Source organism: Danio rerio, chromosome 5 (assembly GCF_052040795.2).
Source record: "Danio rerio strain M-AB ecotype USA chromosome 5, GRCz13ab, whole genome shotgun sequence".
Taxonomy (NCBI): domain Eukaryota; kingdom Metazoa; phylum Chordata; class Actinopteri; order Cypriniformes; family Danionidae; genus Danio; species Danio rerio.
Genome location: NC_141025.1, coordinates 36,474,328 through 36,498,513, shown reverse-complemented (window position 1 = coordinate 36,498,513; position 24,186 = coordinate 36,474,328). Strand labels below are relative to the sequence as shown.

General features: G+C 34.7%; 1 protein-coding gene across 3 annotated transcripts; it reads right to left on the bottom strand.

The window, feature by feature from the left end:
* On the bottom strand, window positions 1-23,502 carry erlin2 (ER lipid raft associated 2). 3 transcript variants are annotated; one of them, XM_087250992.1, is made up of 13 exons: window positions 23,415-23,457; window positions 20,214-20,220; window positions 17,719-17,823; window positions 17,523-17,604; window positions 17,405-17,451; window positions 14,763-14,824; window positions 14,387-14,512; window positions 12,877-12,950; window positions 12,054-12,112; window positions 9,553-9,644; window positions 9,349-9,438; window positions 3,051-3,130; window positions 1-2,944 (listed from the first exon to the last, which is right to left on the bottom strand). In XM_087250992.1, exons 3-13 carry the CDS (start codon window positions 17,820-17,822, stop codon window positions 2,765-2,767), a joined length of 996 nt encoding a protein of 331 aa, XP_087107118.1. In that variant the 5' UTR covers window position 17,823; window positions 20,214-20,220; window positions 23,415-23,457; the 3' UTR covers window positions 1-2,764.
* Window positions 23,503-24,186: the final 684 nt, after the last annotated feature.

Here is a 24,186-nt window from a genome sequence, read left to right as displayed (position 1 = left end):
TTTTACTTTCATTTGTATTTATTTAACTCAATGTTGTGCTGAGATGATTGTTATAATTATCCTGCTCAAACATGGCCTTACATAGATGGATTAGTTACTTAACAAGTGTGAATGTTAGTACGCATCTTTATCAAGCATGCATTAGAGCATGTCACCTGAATATGTTATAAAAATTACATACAAAGACTTACGAAAAACATCTTTACTGTATAAACAAGTCACCAACCCTATACACAGTCAATTTAAAGTACAGTTATGCACATCAAATAAAGACTCTTGTGATTGTGAACGTGACAACAGTCTGAAAGTGAAACCCAGGCATGAACAGTAAAGGTCTTTGGGAAGTTTTGTTGAGTCTTGAAGTATTAAGCAATCTGCTACAATGTTTAAAACAAATCAGTTCTTTGTCTGCACACCAGTGCGTTCAAATAAACAGAAACAGCCTTATTAACTTAAAGCCTGTGCAACTTTCAAAGACATAAGAGACATCAAAATATGCATTTAGACATGAGGTATGCTGCTCAATTTTTGGATTGTATATACAAATAACGATGAAAACCTTTTTTCATCCTTCAAGTTGCAGTCTTGCTCACATATAAATGTAAACTAACACAACTAATTTCTGATTACAAATGGAGGCAAGCTATTGATCCAGATGGTTTACTAGTAAAAGATACTGTACAAGATCTTAACACATAACAATTTGAAACACTGGGAGGGGGGATATTGGTGTAAATGGAACATTTCTCAGAATAAATTCCAAACATGACTTACTAGATTAAAAAAAAAAACTAAAATGCAGAATCATCTTCCCATGAGTGAGAAGCAGCCCACAGACTGCTGATTTTTAATGGTCAAATGACTCATTTCTGATGCAGTCCACACTCAAGTCCTCTGAAATATGAAAGTGACTGAAGAGCTGGAAAGGATACGAGCTCACAGCCCTGCTCTATCAGTGCTAAAATAAGGCACAAAATGCCTGCCAATTAAAGAGGATCTCATTATATAGTGCACTGTGCATTGCTATAAGATGGAGAAGTTCAAAATACTAAAACTGCACCAAAGTTCTTAATTATAATAATATGTTTTATATTTAATAAAAACTACTTGCTAATCTGTTTTTATGCAAGATTTTTGCTGGAGGTTTATACAACCATCTTCTCACTTTTACCTCTTGGAAGATCTTTAGTTGCTCTGTGTAGTAATTTTTTTAATTACCTAAGCTCCAACAATGGGGAAAAAAACAAGTACAGTCTGTGAAAATGCAAAACAAATGACAACTAAATTAAAAAATAAATTGGGATTGGGTCTTTTATGAGAAAACAAAAATCATTTCAACATAACAAAAGAATCCCTGAGGAGTAAGAGCCTTTAAGATGCTTTTTAGTTGGTTTATTAAATACTTACTTCAAACAAAAAATGGAAATTTAATCACCATTTACTCACCCTTAAGTGGTTCCAAACTTTAGTTAATTTTTTTTTTTTTTTTGCTGAACACAAAGGAAAATATTTTGAATTCTGAATACTTGTTCCCAACAGGTTGATGGTCCCCAGTACTAGAGAAAAAGTATTATGAAAGTCGATGGGGACCAGCAATGGTTTGGTTACAGATCCTCAAAATAAATGTTATGTTCATCAGAAGAAAACAAAGGTGAGTAAACAACGACATGCTTTTTTGTTTTGGTGAACTATTCCTTTAAGTACATAAATCAATCCTTCAATGTTAAAAAAAGAGATATTTTTAGGAAGCTGATTTATGGTAATACATGCACAAATCTTGTGCATACATGCCACTAGTTTCCAAGGTATAGTTAATCCAAAAAATAAAAATGTACTCAGCATTTACTAACCCTCAAGTGGTTCGAAACCTTTATGAGATTCTTTTTTCCACTGAACAAAGGACAATTGTTGGCAACAAATAGCTATTGACTTCAATAGTAAGAAATGTAATACTACTGAAACCAATGACTTCAGGTTGTTAAAAATCTTCTAAATATACTTATATGAGGTTTCTGCAGGTTTCTTTAAGTTAAATTTAAGACCCTTTTAAAACATTATGAATGACATTTTAGACTTACACAGGGCTAAACACTAAGAAGTTTTTCTAATAGTTCTTGTATTAATGGAAGATCATGTAAAGGGATGTGTTGCTTTAGTTTTCTTTCTCTGCTTAGGGAATTTAATGAGGAAAAGTTGCTGTAAACAGTTGCTGTTTAACAGCTGTTGTGAATCATTTTGGAGTAAAAACATATATACATATAAAATTGGAGAAGAATTATAGGTGATAGGGCAGCTTTACTTGGACATAGGAAAATTAAAATTATGATTTATGACCTAAAACAAAATATTTAACTGAATTTAAGACTTTTTAAGGCCTAAAATTTAGTTTTTGAAATTTAAGACATTTTTAAACCTCGCGGACACCCTGTCATAAAAGGTTTGGAACAAGTTGAGGCTGAGTAAATTACAGAATTTTCATTTTTGGACAAAATATCCATTTATTTCACATTCAAATGTCAACATATGTTCTATTCAAAAGAAAGAAAAACCGTCTGTTCAACCAAAAGAACCAGCTTTGTGATCAAGTCACTGGGGTGCAGATGCACATGTTGCGTTTCTGTCCCACTAATACAGCATCATAATTCTTTACGAAAGTGGTTTCAGCTGCACCGACTGGCACAATGTAGTCTAATGACTGGCCATTAGTCTCTTTCATTACCTGTTAATTTATTCTCAGTGCTACAAATTTCTGCTCTGTCTGTTGTCATTCCAAGTCCAGCATCCCCTCTGAGAGCACGTCAATGGCTTTGGAAGCAGCTGAGGAGGAGCTTCCTGGCCCAGAGTCCATAAACATGTGAGGGATCTCACTTCCAAAGTAAATCTTGCTGTTAGCCGCTATTGCCTTAAATTTCATCAGCTGGAGATATTCAGGAGTCAGCTTGAGCTAAGAGAAGAGAAAGAAAAAAAAAAGAAAGAGAAATAGAGAAGATTGAAAACATGTTCATTAAACACTGAGCACAACAATGATGGGTTCAAGTTCAGCAGTTTACCTTATTGGCCTCCGCTGCTCTCTGCGCTGAGTAGAATTCTGCATCTGCTTTTGCTTTCTGCCTAGCGAGGTACGCACTGTCTATAAAACAGGAATCAAACTAAATCAGCAAATCAAAGCAAAATCAACACAACAGTAACCACAGCAGCATTTGGATTTGTATGTTGAAAGATTGTCAGTGCCATTTATGTATATAAACCAATCCATCAATTTAAAAATAAAACAAAAAACTTTATTTTATTTATTTTTCATAAATCATGCACAAATCTTGTGCATCCAATTCCTCTAGCTTCTAAAGGTATAGTTCATTCAAAAGTGAAAATTTACTTAGCATCAGCAAGCAATGCACTGTCTATAAATCCAGCAAGACAAATGAAAGAACAAAAAAACACAACAGATACCACAGTAACATTTAGATTTGTATGTTGAAAGTCATCATCTGTCATTCTAATGATCATTTAATTTGGCTAATTTTCTACATTTTGATGTGAAGGTATAGTTCATCCAAAACTGTACTATTATTTACTTGCCCTCGAGTGTTTTTTTTTCCTTCTCTTAGGCCCCGTTTACACTAGTGCGTTTTAGTTTTAAAACGGCGTTTTAGAATGAAAACGATCCGCGTCCACACTCGTGTTTTACCCAGCGTTTCTGAACTGCTCTCCGTCCACACCAAAACGCTGAAAACGCACATCACGTGACCACACTCACACTCTCGGGCAAGCGCTGCAGCCCATATACCCAGATGAGAGCTGTGCTAGTCGGATCTAATCTCACTATATTTATTAAACGGGATATTTCATTCATCTTGTTGTCTTTATCTAACGACATATTCCCTGACTTTGGGCATTGGAATCTATTACTTGTTCTCAGGTAACGTGTTTTGGCTGAGAGCAAAGATAAGTTAATTATTAATGTAACCACGTACATTTTGTATATTGACTGATCGCTTGCCTTTATTTCCTATAATGTATAAACTTATTGCATGTTATACTTTTATAATGGCCATTATCGATTATTAAAAATGATATTCAGCAAAAGAGAGGGTGTGTTTCGTATTTTCACTGAAATTGAAAGGAGGCAGTTGTTATCGGCTCCGTTTTGTTATAAATATCCACACAGTGAAGATGATGCCCATATATGCAGCACGACGCCTCAACATGTCTGCTGTCTAAGTTGCTAATATTAAAATGAAAATAGGCAGTTCCTTAAATCATGTTTACATTTTATTGTTGAGAAAGTGAAACAACGAAGCCAGGGTGATGTGAAGTTATAAAGTACACTGTTCCCTTTGAAGATTTACCCGTGTGCTCGGTATAGTCTGCTTTTCCATATCAAACTGAGAAGAAGATACTGCAGCCTTGATCAAACTTGCGAAGTCTGAACTTACCAGGAGATAATGCAGGACTGAACTGTGCGTGTTAGGCTACTTAATATTCAGGAAAAGCCCCAATCAGAGAGGCGAACGTCTGCAGCCCCGCCTCCGTTTTCAGATGTCTCCTTTTTCCATCATCCACACTGAGACGGAGCAGCAGCGTTTCAGAATGAAAACGGCCTCTCCAGCGTTTTCGAAACACTTGGTTTTCGGCGCTCGAGAACTCCGGCGTAGTTTGGACGGTTGGCGTAACCGTAGCAAAACTTATGCGTTTTCAAACTAAAATGCATTAGTGTAAACAGGGCCTTAGAGGTGCAGTATATAGTTATGACATCCAGTGGTGGAACTAGGTATTGCATGCCTGGTTGAAAACACACACAAGCGCTGGTTGCCAGATTGACAACACCAACAGGAGTCTTACAAGAGCCTGATTTAAAGCTGATTTAATTTGTGTTCTAACGAAAAGCAATGGCACACAATAGAAGGAATATTTTTCAAATTAAAAGAAGTTTTCGTCCTAACCAACACCTGAAATTTATATTTTAGAAACGGCTTTTATTTCTTGCAGCTGAACAACAGGATAAACTATAATGTGCTTTATTCAGTATAAAATGCTAATATTGCGAGTTTGAATGCCATTTTACATGACATTTATTGCCATACTACTAAAAGCAGCAGCAGATAGTTCACCTCAGATCTTAAAAATAAACTGTTTGAAATTGAACTTTAAAACTGTAAAAGCAAACCAACTTATTTCAGAGATTTAGCATGTACAATTAATCTGACGATAGCATTGTTTTTCAGATAAACAAGAATGTTCACTTAGCATGTTTCTTAAATATCTGCAAACACATTATGGTATTTTTTATGCTTTAGAGGAGTCAAAAACTTACATAAAGCACCTTTAAATGCAAAATTTGATATTTTGAGGAAAGATGACAACCAGTAATCATTGACCTCAATAGTAGGACAAACAAATACTATGGAAGTCAATGGTTCCAAATGGTTCCAAGACTTTTCAAAATACCTAATTTTGTGTTTAACAGAAGAAAGAAACTCATACAGGCCGAAACTAGTAACAGTAAACAATGGCAGAATTTAATCCCTTTATGATTTATTTATTGCACAAGCGAAAAATTCCAAATAACAGTGCTGTACTGAAATAAAGTGAGTTGTATACAGCAGGAAATGTGATCTGATTAAAAGAGAACTGTTGCATTCACGATATGTCATAATTATTGTATGAACAACTGTGAGGTTTCAGTGCAGTCAGAATATTAGTGCCAAAATTAAAAATCAATAGACAAAAAAAAAAAAAAAAAAACACAAAATAAGTAACATCCATAATTCACAAGTCTAATTAATATATATATAGAGGGCCAGATTTACTAAACAAGACAATTTTGTGCAAGCATATAAAAGTGCTGATGGGAGTAGAGTTTTGTGAGTGATCCATTAAAGTGCACAAATTAAACAACAAACAAAGTAGCTCATTTCCATAATGACCAACAAATCCACCAAGAGCAAAGCAAATTAAAGTAGGGTGACAAAAAAGCAAGCAAATAAGTGTAGTAAATCTACTAAGAGCAAATGTGTAAAATGGGCAAAGACATGCTTTTTATGGGGTGGGGGTGGTTGGTGTTAAAAAGGCATAAATACAAGTAGATACGCTATGCAAAAAAAAACTTGTTAAATCGCATTGCATAATTCTGTCTTAACACTGGCCTCCAATAAATTTTGCGCCTAAAAGGTATACTCCATCAAATTCATAAATAGGTGAGCTGCAAAAATATTGTCCACATGTTTTAATCCTTGACTTTTAACACCATCTAAATGATCAATGGTGTAACACCAAAACAGTATGTAATGCAAGCTGATTAAAAAAAAAAAAAGAATCAGGATATAAGATTTCTCTTCAACTAAAAAGAGCTCCTTAGTGCTTTCTAGGTAATTCATAAATTTTCAGATTAATTGTGCCATACTGAGACATTAACAACAGTCAATTACAGGAAATGGAGAGAAATATTAACATGAGTGCTTAAAAGAATAGGTCACCCAAAAACGTAATATTGCCTATTATTCATAGTATCTGGATAAAGCCTTTTTGATGCAAACTGAGATTGCATCACTCAGCGATGCAATGTCAGACACAATGTACTCAATGGAGTGAGTGACGTCACTGTGACAGGTAGGGTTAGGGGTGGGGTCAGGTGAGGACATTAAAAAGCATTGGATGCAGCTCAGATTGCACTGCACCAGGTCTGCATCCAGATCCCTCTCCTATTATTTGATGTACTCTCAGACCATCCAAGAAGCAGATGACTTTTATCTTTAGTATAACATAACCATCCCTTTAAAAATCATAAAAACACACATGCAAAAACATTAATATCTGTAGCTCCTGAAATACAGTGGGATCTTATAAACTGAAATGATCAGTCTGTGAAAGAAATGGAACATCTTTTTACAAAATTATTACCAATTACCCAAGCAACAGCATTTGGTATCTTTTAGTTAATTACATTATTTTGTATAAATGTCAAAATAATGTAATTAACTGGCGCAGTAGGTACTGCTATTGCCTTACAGCAAGAAGGTCGCTGGTTGGAACCTCGGCTCAGTTGGCGTTTCTGTGTGGAGTTTGCATGTTCTCCCTGCGTTTGCAAATTGGGTAGGCTAAATTGTCCGTAGTTTATGAGTGTGTGTGTGTTATGTGGGTGCGAATGTTTCCCAGAGATGGGTTGCGGCTGGAAGGGCATCCGCTGTGTAAAAACGTGCTGGATAAGTTGGCGGTTCATTCCGCTGTGGCGACCCTGGATTAAAAAAGGGACTAAGCTGACAAGACAATGAATGAATTAATGAATGAATGGTATTACTCTTGTTTTGCCTGTAAATAGTTTTTATTTTTTAAGTCCCAAAGGATTACTAATCAATGACTTTATTTATACGAATAATTATTTGAATAATTATCTGAAAGAATAAAAAAATTGTCTGCGGCTGTGTAAATAAACAGCATTTTTATTATTGGGGTAAACTATTCCTTTAACTATACATTTCACTGCAAAATCCACATCCATGAAGTCATTGTTGTCAGAAAAATCTTTCTAATTATGAGCTCTATTCTTTTTACAAGCTGGATGCTCTTAATTCCGGCACAAAAGTATGAACACATCTTAAACAGCTTTTATTAGGCAAGTGATATGAATGATCCCAGTTGAGCGTGCATGGTCCTTCAAAGGTACTATTTGTTTAATGTAGGGAAAAATGACTGAGACTGACGTTCTTGCCCGTCAGCCAGAGCTGTCACTCCGTTTACAGCCAGCCCTCAAAACCCAGTTGAGTATTACAAAACATATTCTGGCCAGTTTCAATATCCGCTGGACAAATCAGAACAGAGGATATCCAAGTATGACAGTATATACACAACAGACCTTTTACTTGTCAAGCCAACATGGCACAGATACGTCTAAACAAAAAAAGTTCTGCAATTTAAATCTGAAAGCAGATTTTGATTTGGCTTTGTTTTTTTCGTCCAACACACTGTAGTAGATTTATCATTGAGTGTAACTGAGACCTCAATCATTATTTAATGACCCATCATATGAGCTGTGCTAGCTATCATCCTTAAAGAGCTACTCATATACAGTAGTTGTACATTGTATTGTAAGTTTAAGAAGTTATGCAAAAACTTAAACATGAACTGCCTAAACATTTAAACCATTAAAATAGCTTCTTTGGCCCTTAAAACCACAATACACACTGTTATAATAAAAATGACAAACTATTACACAATAGTTCCAATGCATGTTTAGAAGAAAGAGTCACACGAGTTGCGCTTGACGTTAGTTTAGAATTACTCATAGACTGTTCAAACCAATCTTCTAACCGATGTTAACATAAAAACCACAATACTTTGACTTTTAGTGAGTGTGATTCAGTTTGCTGGCTCAGAAAAGTCTATTTTCCCAGAATTGCTGTAAGAAGGTAAAGAAACCTGACCCTGAATAAACTGCACAGTAGAAAACAGATGGGCAGGCAGGCCAGACCAGACAGATCATTCCCACTAAATGGCTGTGTAGCTAATTCTATGCAAACAATAACACATAATTTGTATTTACATCATATGTTTTTTGGAGTGCAATGCTCTATTTCCTTGTAGCTTTATTTTTTTTTATTCTGTTTTACCTGATTTTTCACTTTAAGGAGACAAACTCCAAGACACTTTAAGCTTTAAAGCTAACAGACCATTTGCTTAACATGAACCTAAACTTAACAGCATGATTTGCCAGTACTGCACAGAATCTATTCTCTATCATTTTCTGAAGTGTTCAAGCGTGATGTTTTGAAACTGCACTAAAGGAATACTGATTATTATCAATGTTGAGCACAAACAGTTGCTTGCTTTGTTTTCTGGAACCTGTTTTTTCCCCACCTCAAAAATATAAAAAAGTTCATTTTATTAGTTCAGTCTATTTGAAACATATTTTGGTAACACTTTAGTTTAGGTCACAATTCATGCTATTAACTGCTGGCTTATTACCTGTCTATTAATAAGATGTTAACTGTTCATTAGTAGTTATAGAGCATGATCTTACCCCGCATACCTAATCCTACCAACAACCTAAACCCAACTTTTACCCAACTAACTTTTAATAAACAGCTAATTAGTCATTTATTAAGTTTGTAGTGTTGTTAATGGTTTATTAATACATTGAATTGTGACCTAAACTAAAGTGTTACCCATATTTTTAATAATATTATAAATGTATTTATTGTCACTTGATTATTTAATAATATTCTGAAGCATAAATAAAGACTGATATTTTAATAAGATGAAGGCCCACATGTCCATATGGTTAGTCTGATCTAGTTTTATTCTCCATGATTTCTTGGACCTCTGAACACTCGTGAATACACATTTACCTACCTTCAATTTGTGAGATCTTTTTCTCGGTTTCTTTTTCCATAACCTTTTGTCCAAATTTGATTTCAGCCACCTGAGCCACCTTCTCTGCCTCTGCAAACATGATAAAACAGAGTGACATTATTTCACTTTTATGTAATCGGAAACCAATTCACCATGATACAAGACAGACTCGGGTTTAATACTCAGAAAAACATCTTTGCTTACCAATGACAGCCTTTTTCCTCTCTGTCTCTGCCTCTTTCTCCACCACCTTCTGAGTCTGAGCTGCAATCAGTAACTTTGTTCTCTCACTCTCCCTGAGGAACACATGAACACACACACAAAATATTAAATAAAGGAAAGTAAGAAATTGTTTGGTTGAGCAGGATCACATCAGATGAAGTTGCACAATTATCAGATATATATGTTTCTGTTAGATGTGGTTCAAGTGTGAGAGAAAAACGTCCTCCTAATTCAATCACTGCATTATATAGAGCACACCAAATTACTGGCATGAATCTAGCAGGTATGTAAGCCATGCAATTTCTAAAAATTACTAATAAAAGTATGTTACTGATACTAATCTGGCTGATTTAGTGTTAGAGGGTAAAGTTTAAAGTAAAAAATATTGGTAAATAATTCTGATTAGATGTTTAACTTTGAAAAAAAATTACAAAACAGCAAGAATCAAGTATGATTAAGTAAAAAAACAAAAAACAAAAAAACACCATTCTTTTTTTGTCCTTTGTTCTGTTTCCTGCCTTCGTTTTCACAATATCTGTATCACCTGTTTGTGCATTTACAGTAGGTTCCTGTTTCCTCTAGTTCATTGCCTGGGGTTTATTCCAGAAAGCAAGTTTAACTTACTTTCACATTAATCCTAAATTCTATGGTGATTAACCTTAAACCTGCATACAGGTTAAGTTCAGTTAAATCATGTTATATTAACCTTCAACACAAAAGAGATTCCCAACAGCATGCCAAAACCATAAGTCATCATTAAAGCAGCATGCAACGCCTCTTCTTTCTTTTTCTTCTGTTTAATGGTTAGTTGTATTCTTAGTGAGTTTCTCCCCCCATTGGTTGGTTGTCATGCATTAGTTTGTAATCTTGATGTTAGATGTATATTTTTATTATGAACAAAAAGTATGCTGTTCACATTACAGGTTAAATAAATATTAAATAATTAAATGTATATTGCTTATCATAAAAAAAGCTTTACTAATAAAATAAAGTACAAAAAAATCTTATTTTATAATAGCGTTTTATTGAAAATGTGATAAATACATTAAGGAACATACATATAAATATCTGAAGCAGGTCATGTTTCAGGTTTAGTTCACCTCTGAGTTTTATATCTGATTTTTTAAATATATTTATTCAGGGAAATTTATTTAGAGCATGTTTCTTTTGCAACTCACAGAGCCGTCTTCCGGTGTGCTAAGTTTCATGTTTTTCTTTCATGGATCACTGCCTGGAGCAGAAGAACAGCACTTTCTACAAGCATTTGGAGGAGATTCTCTGTTCACATATCTGACCACCTTCCCAGAGAGCTGCTAGTTCACATTACTTCAAACTGGACTTGACACCTACATATAAGCACGGTTGTCTATGAGTGTCTTCGGGAGATGTACATGATCTTATAATGAACTATATGCCTTTCTCCAGCAATTTTCAACGATGTTCAAAGTGTTTCTTTTATATTTTTCAGTTTTATACTAAAACGTTCTGTGAAATAATTAAAACTGAAAAAATGTCTAATAATTAAATTTGTATGAGTGATGTTCTGAGGATATTAAAATCCTGTTCACATCTGGTATTAAGATGCATTTTCCTCAATCCAATGATCACAAGTGTACAAAAGAGACATTACTGTTCACACCTGGCTTTTAAATGTGCCTCTTTTGTCCACTTTTGTGTACTTCTCTGACGAGGGTGGGTCTGTGGGCGGGTGTTGGATTTCTGTTATCTCTAATACTGCAAATCTAGCGCAATTTTCATAATTTACAAAAAGGTTCAATCTTATTAACACTTAAAAATGCTTTATAAATAGATTACTTTATGCATTAATAATGAAATTATAGATAATTCATTTGATTTATTTTTGATCAACTCCTATTAGGCATAGACACTTTGTTTTGTTTTACACTTATATACAGTTACACACCAACATAATATAAATATATGTACAAATACCAATCCCCCATTCCATTATTTCTGATCAACTCCTTCCTAGACACTTTTACAGTTTTAATATTTATATAATGCTGTTTGTTTGACAAATATTGTTTAACATATATTTTTGAATATCGAAAGTAAATACAAAGGGCATTAAAAGGATGCAAAGGATAAGCATTATAATACGTATTATTCATTCACAAAAAGATGCCACAGTCAAAAAATAGCAGCGTGACAGACAAGCATATAAATATGAATATGGATGCAAGTATGTGAATTTGAACATGTGCAATACAGTCAAGGTGATTCAAAGTTCCCGTACGAGCATGCATCGTTAGCAGTTATCATCTCAGAATAACACACCTTAGTATTTTGCAATTGACAAATCAGAATTGAGTCTTCCAGACAGCCTAATCATCACAATATTTATTTACTGTTTAGTTCATTCTAGGCTCTATTGTAATGCATTTAGATAATAAGTAGTAATACATGCATGCATAATTGCATAATTGAATGCAGCATAAAAAAAAAAGTTCTCATGAACTCACATTAGCTCATAGTTCCTGCGAATGCTTTCTGGAATGTTTGGTTTAGTAACACGGACCGCCTGCTTGCAGGGAGAGGAAGAGAGAAGAGATAAAAGAGGGGAAAAAACTTAAAGCACATCACTTTCATCAATAAACAAAATCTAATTAAAATAAGACAGTCTTCTCAAAATAAGACCTTGTTACGCAACAATTTGTGTTTTGTTTTTTTTGGAAGGTCCTTGAGAAGGAGAGTCTACACACAAAATCCGAGCACAGATATGGGGGAGAGAAGAGCAAATATGGCCAAATACTTCTCATGTGTGTCATGGCTCATGATACATTGAGAGTAAATGATATATTTCGCACAAAATTTTCATAAAAAAAAAATCTGACTACAAGGAAGTGTTCATCCAGTAATGATAATAATCTTAGTGCAATTTTAATAAGCAGATGACTTGCATACTGCCTGACAAGAAACAATAACTGTAGAAATCTACTGCCCACGCAGATGATTATGAAAGGCTCTTTTAATGGTCTTTACTTGAGTCTGTGAAAACTTAGTTCAGTACCAATGGGATTTGATGAAGGAAATCACAATCCTGCCAAAACCAAGGCTAAAGAAAGAACAACAAAAACATGCACAGAGATGTTTTGCTGCATCTTATCCTACTTCTACATAAAAGTGATAAGATAAGTCAAGATAAGTCTGCAATGCTTTGGTAATGGATAACGAATGACTGTGATAATCCTTCCTGAAATTAAATAAACTGTTAAATGAAATACTAACATATAGAAAGTACATTTGACAAGGGCAGAACTGAACGATGTCTATGCTGAATCCCACCTGAATGATGAGTCCAGGAGCCATGCTGGTTAGATCCTCCTGGAGCGTCAGCTTAAGATTCTCATCTATTTGATCTAAGGTGGGGGAATTAAACAACAGAGAATTTCACGTATGACATATACAAGCAAAATGTATACTCGTATCTTCTTTACAAACACAAAAATATGTAATAAATAAAAAGCAATTAATAAGCTTAACATGTCGGTCACCTCCACACCACTAGAGGGCTGCAACACCAACACTACTAACTAACTACACAACATTTCAAGGATTTTTTTTGTGTGAAAGAAATCTATTTCCATTACAATTTTAGACTGTAAATGTCTCAAAATACCTTCTATTATGATACCAATCTCACCCTCTCCCTCATACAGAGCAGGATAAGAGTAGCTTATTTAGCAATATAGAGCAAAAGAGGCTGCTACAAGGTATTAACTTTGCAGGGTGACACATTTTTTTTAATTGTGTAATATATATATATATATATATATATATATATATATATATATATATATATATATATATATATATATATATCATGCTTCTGTTAGATGTGGTTCAAGTGTGAGAGGAAAACATTCTCCTAATTCAATCACTGCATTATAAATAGCAGACCAAATACTGGCATGAAACCAGTAGGTAGTTGAGCCATGCAATTTAAAAAAAGTGTTACTGACACTAATCTGGCTGATTTGGATGTTGATTTTTAACGGAAGCAGTTTAGGTTTAATTTAGTTTTTATAGTAATTACCATGTCATGTGTTTTCTTGTCATTTCAAAATGCCCCTTTATTTTCACTTTTATTAACACATTTTAATCAATGTGTTAGTGGAACAGTACAGTACGTGTGTCAAACATTTTGGTGAATTACATTTGTTTGGGTTGGTTAAATATTTGAAAAAAAAAAAGAAAACATTCACCTTAACAACAATGAGGCTCCATTTTAAATGGCACAAAACGCCGTCTGACAATGAGGGAAAAATACCTTGCAGCAGTTTCCATCTCATTAGATTGCATTTTATAAATGATAAGTCCAGAAGGTGGCCCTGATCGATTGCAGGATTAGTTCAAAGATGTTAAAAACAAATAAAATAGATTAAAGCTATCATTTTAAAGCTGTTCAATTGTGACTCTTTAGTTGCAGACTAGAAGTTCGAAGCATCCTCCTTGCGCATACACGCAAAGCAAAATGGATAATTATGCATTACAAGCAAAAGGTCTATATTTGAATAATCCTGCGACATTTCAACCCATAAGTGTACTGAAGCCCCCTGATTCAACTGTTCCCATTTAAAAACGCTGAAGTAAATTAAACTGAGATTAACAGTAAACAAAAAGATCATAAAAATTATATAATATGGTAACGCTATGGTAGCAGCGTTGTCAGCTACAAAGAAATTAGATTAAGCTATAGGTTTAAAAGCAGCAAATTAAACTTCTAGGTATCAAACCAAGAAACATGAGATCCACCTCTGCTTAGCTTATCAGTACACTAAAACAAAATACTTACCAAACAGACCAATGTAGACATCCTGAAGCGTGTGAACGCTACAGAACTGATTCAGCTCATGGTGAACCTTATTGAAAATCAGGGCTTTGTCATAGTCTGCTGTGAAGTTTCTCACGATGCCATAAACTGTAGCAGAGCAGACAATGGGGTTAAGAGAGAGATGAATTGGGCGCATAAAATAAATGACAGTTATAGTCGGTGCTTAAATTCACAGAAAGTAGGATAAAATATTTATGAGTCAAGTAGGCTGTGCCAAATAGGCTCTTAGAGGGCTGTCCCATGTTAAAGAGTCCAGGAAAATGTTCCCAGTTGTCCACCCCTAATGACAGCCTCTTTCGTAGGTTCGACATTATAAATGACAAATAGATCATTTTACCTGCTGAGGGAACAAGGTAGTTCACCACCTCAATGCGATCAAAGTAGATCATTACACCTCCACTGTAAAGCGAAAAAAATAAAATAAAATTATGAACGAGTGTGAAATTTATTCCACAAGGCACAAGTGGAAATGGACATCTTATGCAGACTTTCTTCTTCACAATAAAAAGGCTTTTTACATTTGAAATAGTCAACCATGTTTACTTCTAAAAGCTTTTGTAGTAAATGTCAAGAATGTAGCACTGTGGTCCTGCGAGAAATAACGTTTCATTACACTATACTATATGTCCTCACAAATAGAGTAATGTTAGTGAAGCTCAAGTTGCCTATAGAGAATCCTTGATTATCTTCTCCATGTTTTAGACCACTAATAATTAACTGGGGTTAAAAAGTAATCCTGAGTGTTTATGCACTTTGGTTTCACACTGTACACTACTGAACCAATGGTTAACTTTAATATTTGCAGTTTCAGTGAGTGTAACAGATTAAATGAACATATCATGCAACATGTTTACAAGGCTTTAGAGCCTCATTCTTTTGACTTTGCACTTTAAAATTGATTTATTTTTTTTAAATGTTTTGAGCACCAAACTACAATATAAAAATATTTCTGAAGGATTATATAAAAATTCAAACAGATGGTTCAGTTTTGCAATCACAGGAATAAATTACTTCAAACGTGTTGACAGAATTTGATTGTTTTTTTTTTAAATCAATATATTTATTATTTTTGCTTCAACAATTTACACAATCATTTCAATATACATGTAAACATTCTTTTCAAACATTCAAATTATTCATGTATTAAATAAAAGTGCCCAAAATCTTTTTAAACATTGATGATTGTCATTTTGATTAAACATTTTTTTTTTCCGGACAGGAACATTAGACGAATGTTCTCTAGGCCATACAATATGACTTGGTGGTTTTGCTGATTCCCATTGTATAGCATTGCATTTCTATGCTGCCATCAGAGCCATTTTAATTAAATGTAAATTCCTCCTCTGATTGAGCTAGAGAACTGATTCATCTCCCAGTAACATAAATCTTGGATCAGGTGGATGTAGGGCTGGGCAATTTGGCCTAAAATTTAAATTTGATTAGTTGAACAATTTAACTTGATTATAATTAATGAACAAGTATTTTAGTTGTTTGATTTTTTTTGCACTCACAGTTGGCTGACAGATTTTGTACAGTAAATATGCTCACATATTACAAGAGAGAGAAATTTCTGAATAAAGAGTGCATTACTTGAGGAAACACACACTATCTACTATCTATGATTATTTATTGAACTTAAACGTTAAACAACTGAAGTTAAAACGCACATTGCCAGAAACCAACAGTCACTTTTTTCTTTTAAAAAAAAGTGAAAATAAATAACTTGCACTTTTGGAAACAAAATTAATTATTTTCAGTGTTTTTCTATGTTATAAGTAGAAAATGAGCAGTGTCTCTTCTAAATAAAATAACTCTTGTTTATCCTGTAAATAATATTTTAAACAGTTGCATCTTCTGCAAACAAATATTATCATTTAAATAATAATTTTGATGTAATGGATATTATGCTGTCTCAAAGCATCTCTGGTGCAGCTTCCAATCATCGTTTGTGAAGTGCAAAGTAAGGCTCAAGAATGGGTTCATCTCTCTACTTGACCATGGATCAGATGTGGCTGCAAAGTGGCAGCAGAAGTAGAAATCAGCCACAGTGTTTAACAGAGTGGGGTCACGTAACACGTAGAGAAAGTAATTGAAAAAAATTGTCGTGGAAAAATTGGATCGATTATAGTTTCTGAATATTTTGATTACATTCGATTAATCGCCCAACCCTAGGTGGGAGCTTAACGTTAGCAATTTTGCTAATAGTTTGTATTATATTTCTCCAACAGATTTTAAATTTGGAACATGTCAAAAACATTTGTAATAATGTACCAACCTCGGTTTTACATCTAGAGCAACATTCTGAATATGAATCACTTCTCTTGTGTAATCATTCAGGTGTATAATATACCGTGTAAAATATTAAACTGTATTAATCTATGTGTATTATTGAATGAAAATGTTAAAGCAATTTTTACAGATACTTTCCCAAGTATGTTGATCAAAGATGCATTACAAATCTTTTTTCCCATTTAAGTTGATTACAGTGATCTGAATATAGTCAGACAATAACTTGTTATTTGTTTTCAACTGGACTTTGGCTGATTTATTATTTATAGAACATTTGTCAGATGACAAAAAATCATATGGAAAGGATGAGAGAACAAAATGATGACAAATTTCAAAAATGAATTATTGAATTAATGAATGAATTATGTCTGCTCAATAAATTATGCTCAAAACAATCCGTGTCTGCCATCAGGTTTCTCTTTAACTGTTCTGGACCCGAAACAACTGTGCTTTTATTACCACAAAGTATCTTGTCTTAAGATGTACTGAACCTAAGCTCTAAACTTTAAAACTCTAAAACCCTTGAACAACAGCAGAGAGCTGCAGATCGATGTTCAATACAACAGAGGAAACCAAACGCCTACACCAATGCCGGCATTCAAGCTCTCACTCTTTCAAATAAATGAAACACAAAGTCTATCATGACTGCACAGTATTTAGCATATGCAATAAAATAAGAATTAACCTCACCCTGTGCCGCATGGAACATTCTTCACTTCATCTGTTTGTAGGGTTGTCTTTATGAAAAAGAGAGAAAGCAATAAGAATATATAAATAAGTTTAACTACATTTAAAAACAATATTTTACCTGTACAGACTTGAATGTAGTAATGAACGGCAGCATCAGATGAAATCCAGGGCCACTAGTGGCAGTCAGCAGAGCTCCACCTCTAGAGACAATAGCACCACACATGGTTACACCAGCATTAAAGCAGAACATGAAGTGATCTGCAGCATGTGCTTTGTTTTAGGAGCAGATGTTTGAGAAACCTTGAGCCACTGACCTGTAGTAAACACCCACATGTCCTTCTTCAATCTTATGTAGTGCAGAAAAGACTGCAGCTCCTCCAATGGCAAGGATCAAGGAGGCGACTGCTCCCAGTGTCATTCTGAACATAAGAGAAATGTATTCATCAATATAAACGGGCCACCTTATTAGGTATGAATAAATCAAAATGCTTTAGTTTGTCATAGCGCAGATTCAACAATGTGATTCATCACAGATTTTTATCCATACTTTAAGCAGACTTTTGAGCTGCACATCTATTATGTGAATCTCTAATTCCAGCACATTCAATATATGCACTATTGAATTGGGATCTGGTTACACTGGAGGCCATTTGAGTACAGTGAACTCACTGCCATTGAAGAAACCAGTTTAAGGAGATTTGACCTTTGTGATTTGCATGTTATCCTGATGAAAATAGGTTTCATAAAAATAGTTATACTGTGGTTTTAAATAGATGTAGGGATGTAATGCTGTGCATAGAGGCTTCAAAGCATGTATCAAAAAAATTATACATCTTGCAGTAAAGCAATGTACCGGAGCTTGATTCGTTTTGCCATAATCACGTGATCAATGATGCCCGAAGCTTCATTTTTGCCTATGTTTAAGTGACTGTTTTTATTTGATCCAAAGGTTTAAACACCCTCGTGGGTTAGTAAAGTGTATAGTGAGAGATTAGGCGTTGATTACATACATTTCAACTGTTTCAAAGCACTGCACCAGTCCCACACACCAGTAGTTCAACTACAATACAATAGTAATTTATAGTAAAAAGCTTTTGAACCATACTAAAGTGTATTATTTACAACTATTATCCACTGCATATTGTAGTATAGTGTGTAACAGAGGCCAGCTGTTGAGTGCAGCCCAAAAGCCTCACTCCCATAGCCTTCTCCTTAGACCATTCACCTCCCATGCAAGAATCCCCGGTTTGATCCCTGCTAGGAACAAGTGTGTGGAACAAGCTTTGGACTTGACTAGTCATCGGTGGTGCAATGTAACATACCTTTTACGTAATTTTGAAAAAACTACAGTATTTGAGTAATTTGTTTATATGACTATTGCTGTACTACATAAAAGAGTTGGTCGGTTGTGATCATTTGACATTTTTGCAACACAGTACTTTCCCACACTTTAACCAGCAGAGGGACTCATCGAGCTTAGATTTGGAAACTTTCAAGTTAACCTTTTTTTCTGATACAACTGGGTCGAACGGTTTACAGGTTTAGAAAGTTTTATTTCACCCTTACTAAATTGATAGAAGGTTTCAAGTATAAATGGAGAGACTTTGATTAGCTGCAGGACACTGGCCCTCCAGGACTGAGTATGTTTACCTCTGGCTTAAACACACAGCCTACCTGAGCATTGCGGCCGACCAGGTTGTTTTATTTCATAGGTCTCAAATTTGATTCCTTGAGGGCTGTAGCTCTGCACAGTTTAGCTCCAACATCCTCCAATTCACACTTGCTTAATCATCTCTAGTAGCCTTGATAACTTTGATTAGTAGGATAAGATGTGTTTGATTAGGATTGAAAATGTGCAGAGCTGCAGTCCTCCAGGGGCCTGTTTCAGTAAGGAGGTTCAAACAACTCGGAGTTTAAACTTGAACTCTGAGTTGATTTACCGAGAGATTAAAAAAATCTGAGTTTTCGGTTTTAGAATAGCAGATCTGAGTTGGGTCAATCAACTTTGAGTAGACCAACTCAGAGTTAATCGCTCACACCGTGACTATAAAAAGGCATTATCAATAGAGCGCAGATATTACGAGTGACTATGGCAACATCTTAAAAAAAGAGATCACCATTTCTTTCACCAGCTGAACTTGATCTGCTCATGCAAAGTTATAGCAAATATGAGCGTATATATTTAAAAAGAAGCAACCATCAGTGAAACAGAGATAGTAAGCCTGGGAAAACAGCTGCTCAAGTTAATGCGTAATTTACATTTAAAGTATTTGAATACTTATGTATAAGTAAAAAAAAAAGTCATGTAATGTGTGACAAACATTTTTCTAAACTTTTATACATGTTTATCAGTTTTAATAAACTTATGTGTCTGATTTTTTTATTGATCAAGTGATAGAGGTTGATATAACATTTGGAAGGTAAGCAGTACTAATTTTTTAGAAAGAATAATAATCCCATTAATCTAGTTACAGTACATGTCAAAGGACAGTAAATTTAAGCTAATTATTTATGAAAAAAGGACAAGCCATTCTCGTACGTGACTTTGTTCTGTGTGTGACTAAAATGTAGGCAATATCTATATTTTTTTTATCCAAATATATTACATAAATGCACCAAATATCAACAGTAAAAGCAGAATGTTCTGCAGAAGAAGCTGCTTCAATTATTTATTTATTTTTATTTAATAAATGTTCTTGCGCCTCAGAAGAATATGTTGACACACAATTAACACGTGGGGGCGTTTGAAGCCATGTGAAGCAGAGACTCTTGACATGCTCCAGATGCTCTGAGGTAATTATTAATATACATTAATACTGAAACAGTTATGGCATTTTAGAATGACCAAAAACAACATGTTAGATGTTCTGCAGTGTGCTCAGCCTGCTGGTTTGTCCATTCACACACATTTTCATCATCATATGATCTTATATAACAAACCTTTTTTAATGCACATACTGTAAATTGTTAAGTGTTTCCTTCGTAGCTTATGCGCATCTTTTCTTATCAAATAAAAGTTTATCCTACTCAGTTATGCACATGTTTTTTATGCATATTTTCAAAAGTTATGTACATCATGACGTTTCCATCAATCGTTTTAATGTGCATCTCCAAAATGAGCTCTAAAATAGGTGTGTGGAAACGTAAGGCTAAGGCGAGAAATACCGCTTTGTCTTTAAAAAAAGGGGAGGAGACCGACAGAAACTCAGAGTTTAGAGAATAAAACCTGCTCCTGACCAGGTTAGATTCACAGAGTAAGTTACCACAATAACTGGATGAGTTAAAGTTACTTCTCTTTCAGAAACAGGCTTGACTTACCCTGCTTTCCCGAGTTTGACAAACCTGCCATTATTGAATTGAAAACCCAGAGTTTCTCTCATTTCAGGGTTAAAATACTCTGAGTTTTCACTTAACCTTCTTTCTGAAACAGGCACCAGGAATCAAGTTTGATGAAATAAATGAACCTGGTCGACAAAAATGCTCAGGTAGGCTGTATGTTTAAGTCAGAGGTCAACATACTCAGTCCTGGAGGGCCAGTGTTCTGAATATTTTAGTTCCAACCCTAATCAAATACATCTAATCAAGCTAATCAAGGTTTTCTTATTTATACTTGAAACTTCGATGAAGGTGTGCTGAGGCAAGTTGGAGCTACACTCTTCGGTGTCCCCTGGTTTAAACCATTCTCTGTTGGTACTCAAGGGTCCAAATTGTGTCAAGAAATTCCTTCACATCTTCACAGCTTGAACCTTTGACACAAGGCAGAATAGATTCATTCTGAAACTGCCATCTGAATGTTGCAGCATAAATCAAGACTCATCATATTAGGCCATTCTTTTCAGATCTTCTTTTATGTGGTTTTGGCATGTCTAGAGTGAAGCCTCAGTTTCTGTTCACAGTAGTGAGTAGCACCCAGTTCTGCAGTCGCTCATTGCTTCAATGTTCAAAGATGTTCTTTTGTGGATCTCGACTGTAACAAGTGGCTATTTGAGTTACTGCTGCCTTTTTATCAGCTCAGATCAGTCCGAGCATTCCTCTGACCTCTGGCAATAACAGGGCATATTCAGCCAAGCACAGCACACCCACTGTATATTTTCTCTTCTTTAGACCCTTCTCTGTAAATCCATTAGTTTGTGGCTTAAGTGAAAATCCCTGTATATCAGAGGTTTTTGAAATAGTGAGACCAGCCTGTCTGGACCTAACATCACATTCAAAAATCTAAAACTCTCAAGAATGTACTAAAAAAAAAAAAAGTACACACACATACTACAAATGTGTGAACTGTGAACATAATCCAGATGTATAGTCCTTATGCCGACATCCTGGTATTTTTGGTCAAACTTTGACATTTCTTTTGTCAGCTGCTGGTTTTGATAGTAATGTGACTGAATGTGACAGAGGATCTCACCTGTGCAACCAACACCACTTCCCTTTCCAATAAGGCACAACAATGCCTTCTCAGTCGGCTGAAAAGTCAGCACATTTGCACTATAGACACTTTCTTAATCACTCCATGTCTCTTGTAAACATTGTGCATTTCAAATTGTGCTTAATTCAGGTGAGTGGGCTTGACACACTCTTGAAACACTCTTCTCTCTTATGCACCTCACACTTTATCAAAACTCCTTTCAAGAACTCAACAAGGAAAACCATGTTTACTATAAATGTACCCATTATGTTGCACTGCTTGCTTCAACCTAACTAAATCTTGCACAATATTAAACCTTAACACCTGTTCTTCACAATATTCACCTTAAATACCTCTCTCGCACAATATCCTGCACAACATTGTTTAGTCTCATGTAAAAGTACTTGTAAGCCTGTGTGCATAGTTAGGTATAGTATAGTATATGTTAGTTATGCAGTTTTTTTTTTTTTAAATAGCTTTAATGTCCAGTGTTGTGTTTGTATTATGCTTAACGTAACGCCGTTGTCCTACGAGACCTGACATTTGGTTCCTCTGTATGTCCACACATGTAGTGGAATGATGACAATAAACCTTAACATGATCTTAAGATATTTGCATGTGCATTTGCATTAGCAAGCAGTTGAACTTTGACAGTTTTGAACTGTGACCTTCTTTTGTCACGTAACTGTATTAATGGCAATGTGACTGATGTTAAGATATTTGCATGTGCATTGCAGTGTAACCAAATAATGAGTCTACATCTTTATGTTCAACAGTAAACAACAACTAGCATATTTTACCCCTTACATCTTCAAGGGTGAAGTTTTTTTTTTAAATCGTAGGAGTTAGTTAGAATTTATATAAAAAAATATATATATTTGCAAAAAAAAGAAGAGGAAAATGTCTATTGCACACTGATTAAAGCAGCAAAGTGTGCTGGTCTTAGCACGTTTTCAAGCCTTTTCAACCTCAATTGTGCATAAACGAAATATAATTCTTCAGCAGTGTCATACTGCTAAACAGCACGGTGTAAAAAAAACAGTGAAAAGCGCAGTTGTCTGAGTTCATGGCAGATTTAGGGAGCATGTGGAGCTGACATTGCAGTGACTTTGATGTTGTTAAGAGGATTGAGAAGACCAAGCACAAATACCTGCAGGATACTGTTTGCTTTACCGACTGTAAATTATTTGAAAATATATCACAATCAGTTTAGTTAGCCAGCACTAGAGGGTGCAAAGCTTGATTTATATGGTTTTAGAGAGCGAAATAGCATTGATGAACTTTGAATTAAGCTAACGTTAACGTGCTTTGTTGTTTGTTATTGACTTGAGTGTCCGGAAGTTACCGCTGGCTGTGGGGTTTATATTAGTGTAACACAAATTAATCCATACAGTTCTGTATCCTTTTGTTAGCATTAATAAGAAACTGACAAACCTCCTGTCCAACGCGCTGAATTCTAAACCCAAAGAAAACATGACTAGCTAGCTTTAAATAATGTGTACACAAACACAATACGTGAGACACTCTGTCAATGCGAGATTACAAACCGGAGAAAGGACTTAATAGATGAAAGCGAACTAAAAGAGATGTTACCTAAGTATGTACTGTAACTCCTTTCCGATGGCCGGTAGAAACACCTGCGATCAATGAGGAGAAAAAAAACAGAGACGCTATTTTGCGTCTGACGTCATTGTAGTTTAAGTCACTTTTCCGCTGATGTTCGAGTACCACACCGCTAGATGGAGACAAATAGCTACGTATAGAAGATTGAAGTGGCGAAGATGGATTTATTTTCATTTTTATCATTGGTTAACTACATATAAAACGTAAAAAAATACAACTAAACCATTTATAAATCTGATTTAATTTCTGCAACATTTTAACACTTTGCAAAGGCTCTTTCTTAGCAAGCAACCTTGCATTGAAAAGAAGTCTAGTAGCCATCTAAACAGCTCAGACTAACAAGGCAGAGTTTGGACTAAACCAAGGATTTATTGAACGATACCTAAATGTCAATGGTCTACTATAGGCTAAAAACTAGGCTGAATACGCGCTGTCAAAACTGATTAGACATCTAACTATATAGCCTCGAATAGAAGAGTCATCAAATACACAGCTAATGAACTCACAAATCTAGACTAATCTAGACAGAATCCTTTTTTATTAAAATGGAACAACGTCCATATAAATTAAATGTTATATTTACATTTAAAAAATTTAACATTTTAAGCACAAAATTTAAATTTAATGAACAAAAGTGAAATACAGATGAAAATGATTAAAGCAAATAATGTAAGATTATGCAAACACTAAATATAGCCTATAGCCTACTGTAAATAAAACATTATTAACTCGAGGTTTTAAATATTATACAAAG

Bases quoted from the DNA above. Each gene is read 5' to 3' on its own strand.
- erlin2 (XM_087250991.1), bottom strand. From the start codon at position 23,284: ATGTTTTCTTTGGGTTTAGAATTCAGCGCGTTGGACAGGAG. The intron at 17,605-17,718 runs GTCAGTGGCTCA...TATTGTCTCTAG, and splicing joins CATGTGGGTGTTTACTACAG to AGGTGGAGCTCTGCTGACTG. The intron at 14,513-14,762 runs GTAAAATGATCT...GCTCTGCTACAG, and splicing joins CTACCTTGTTCCCTCAGCAG to TTTATGGCATCGTGAGAAAC.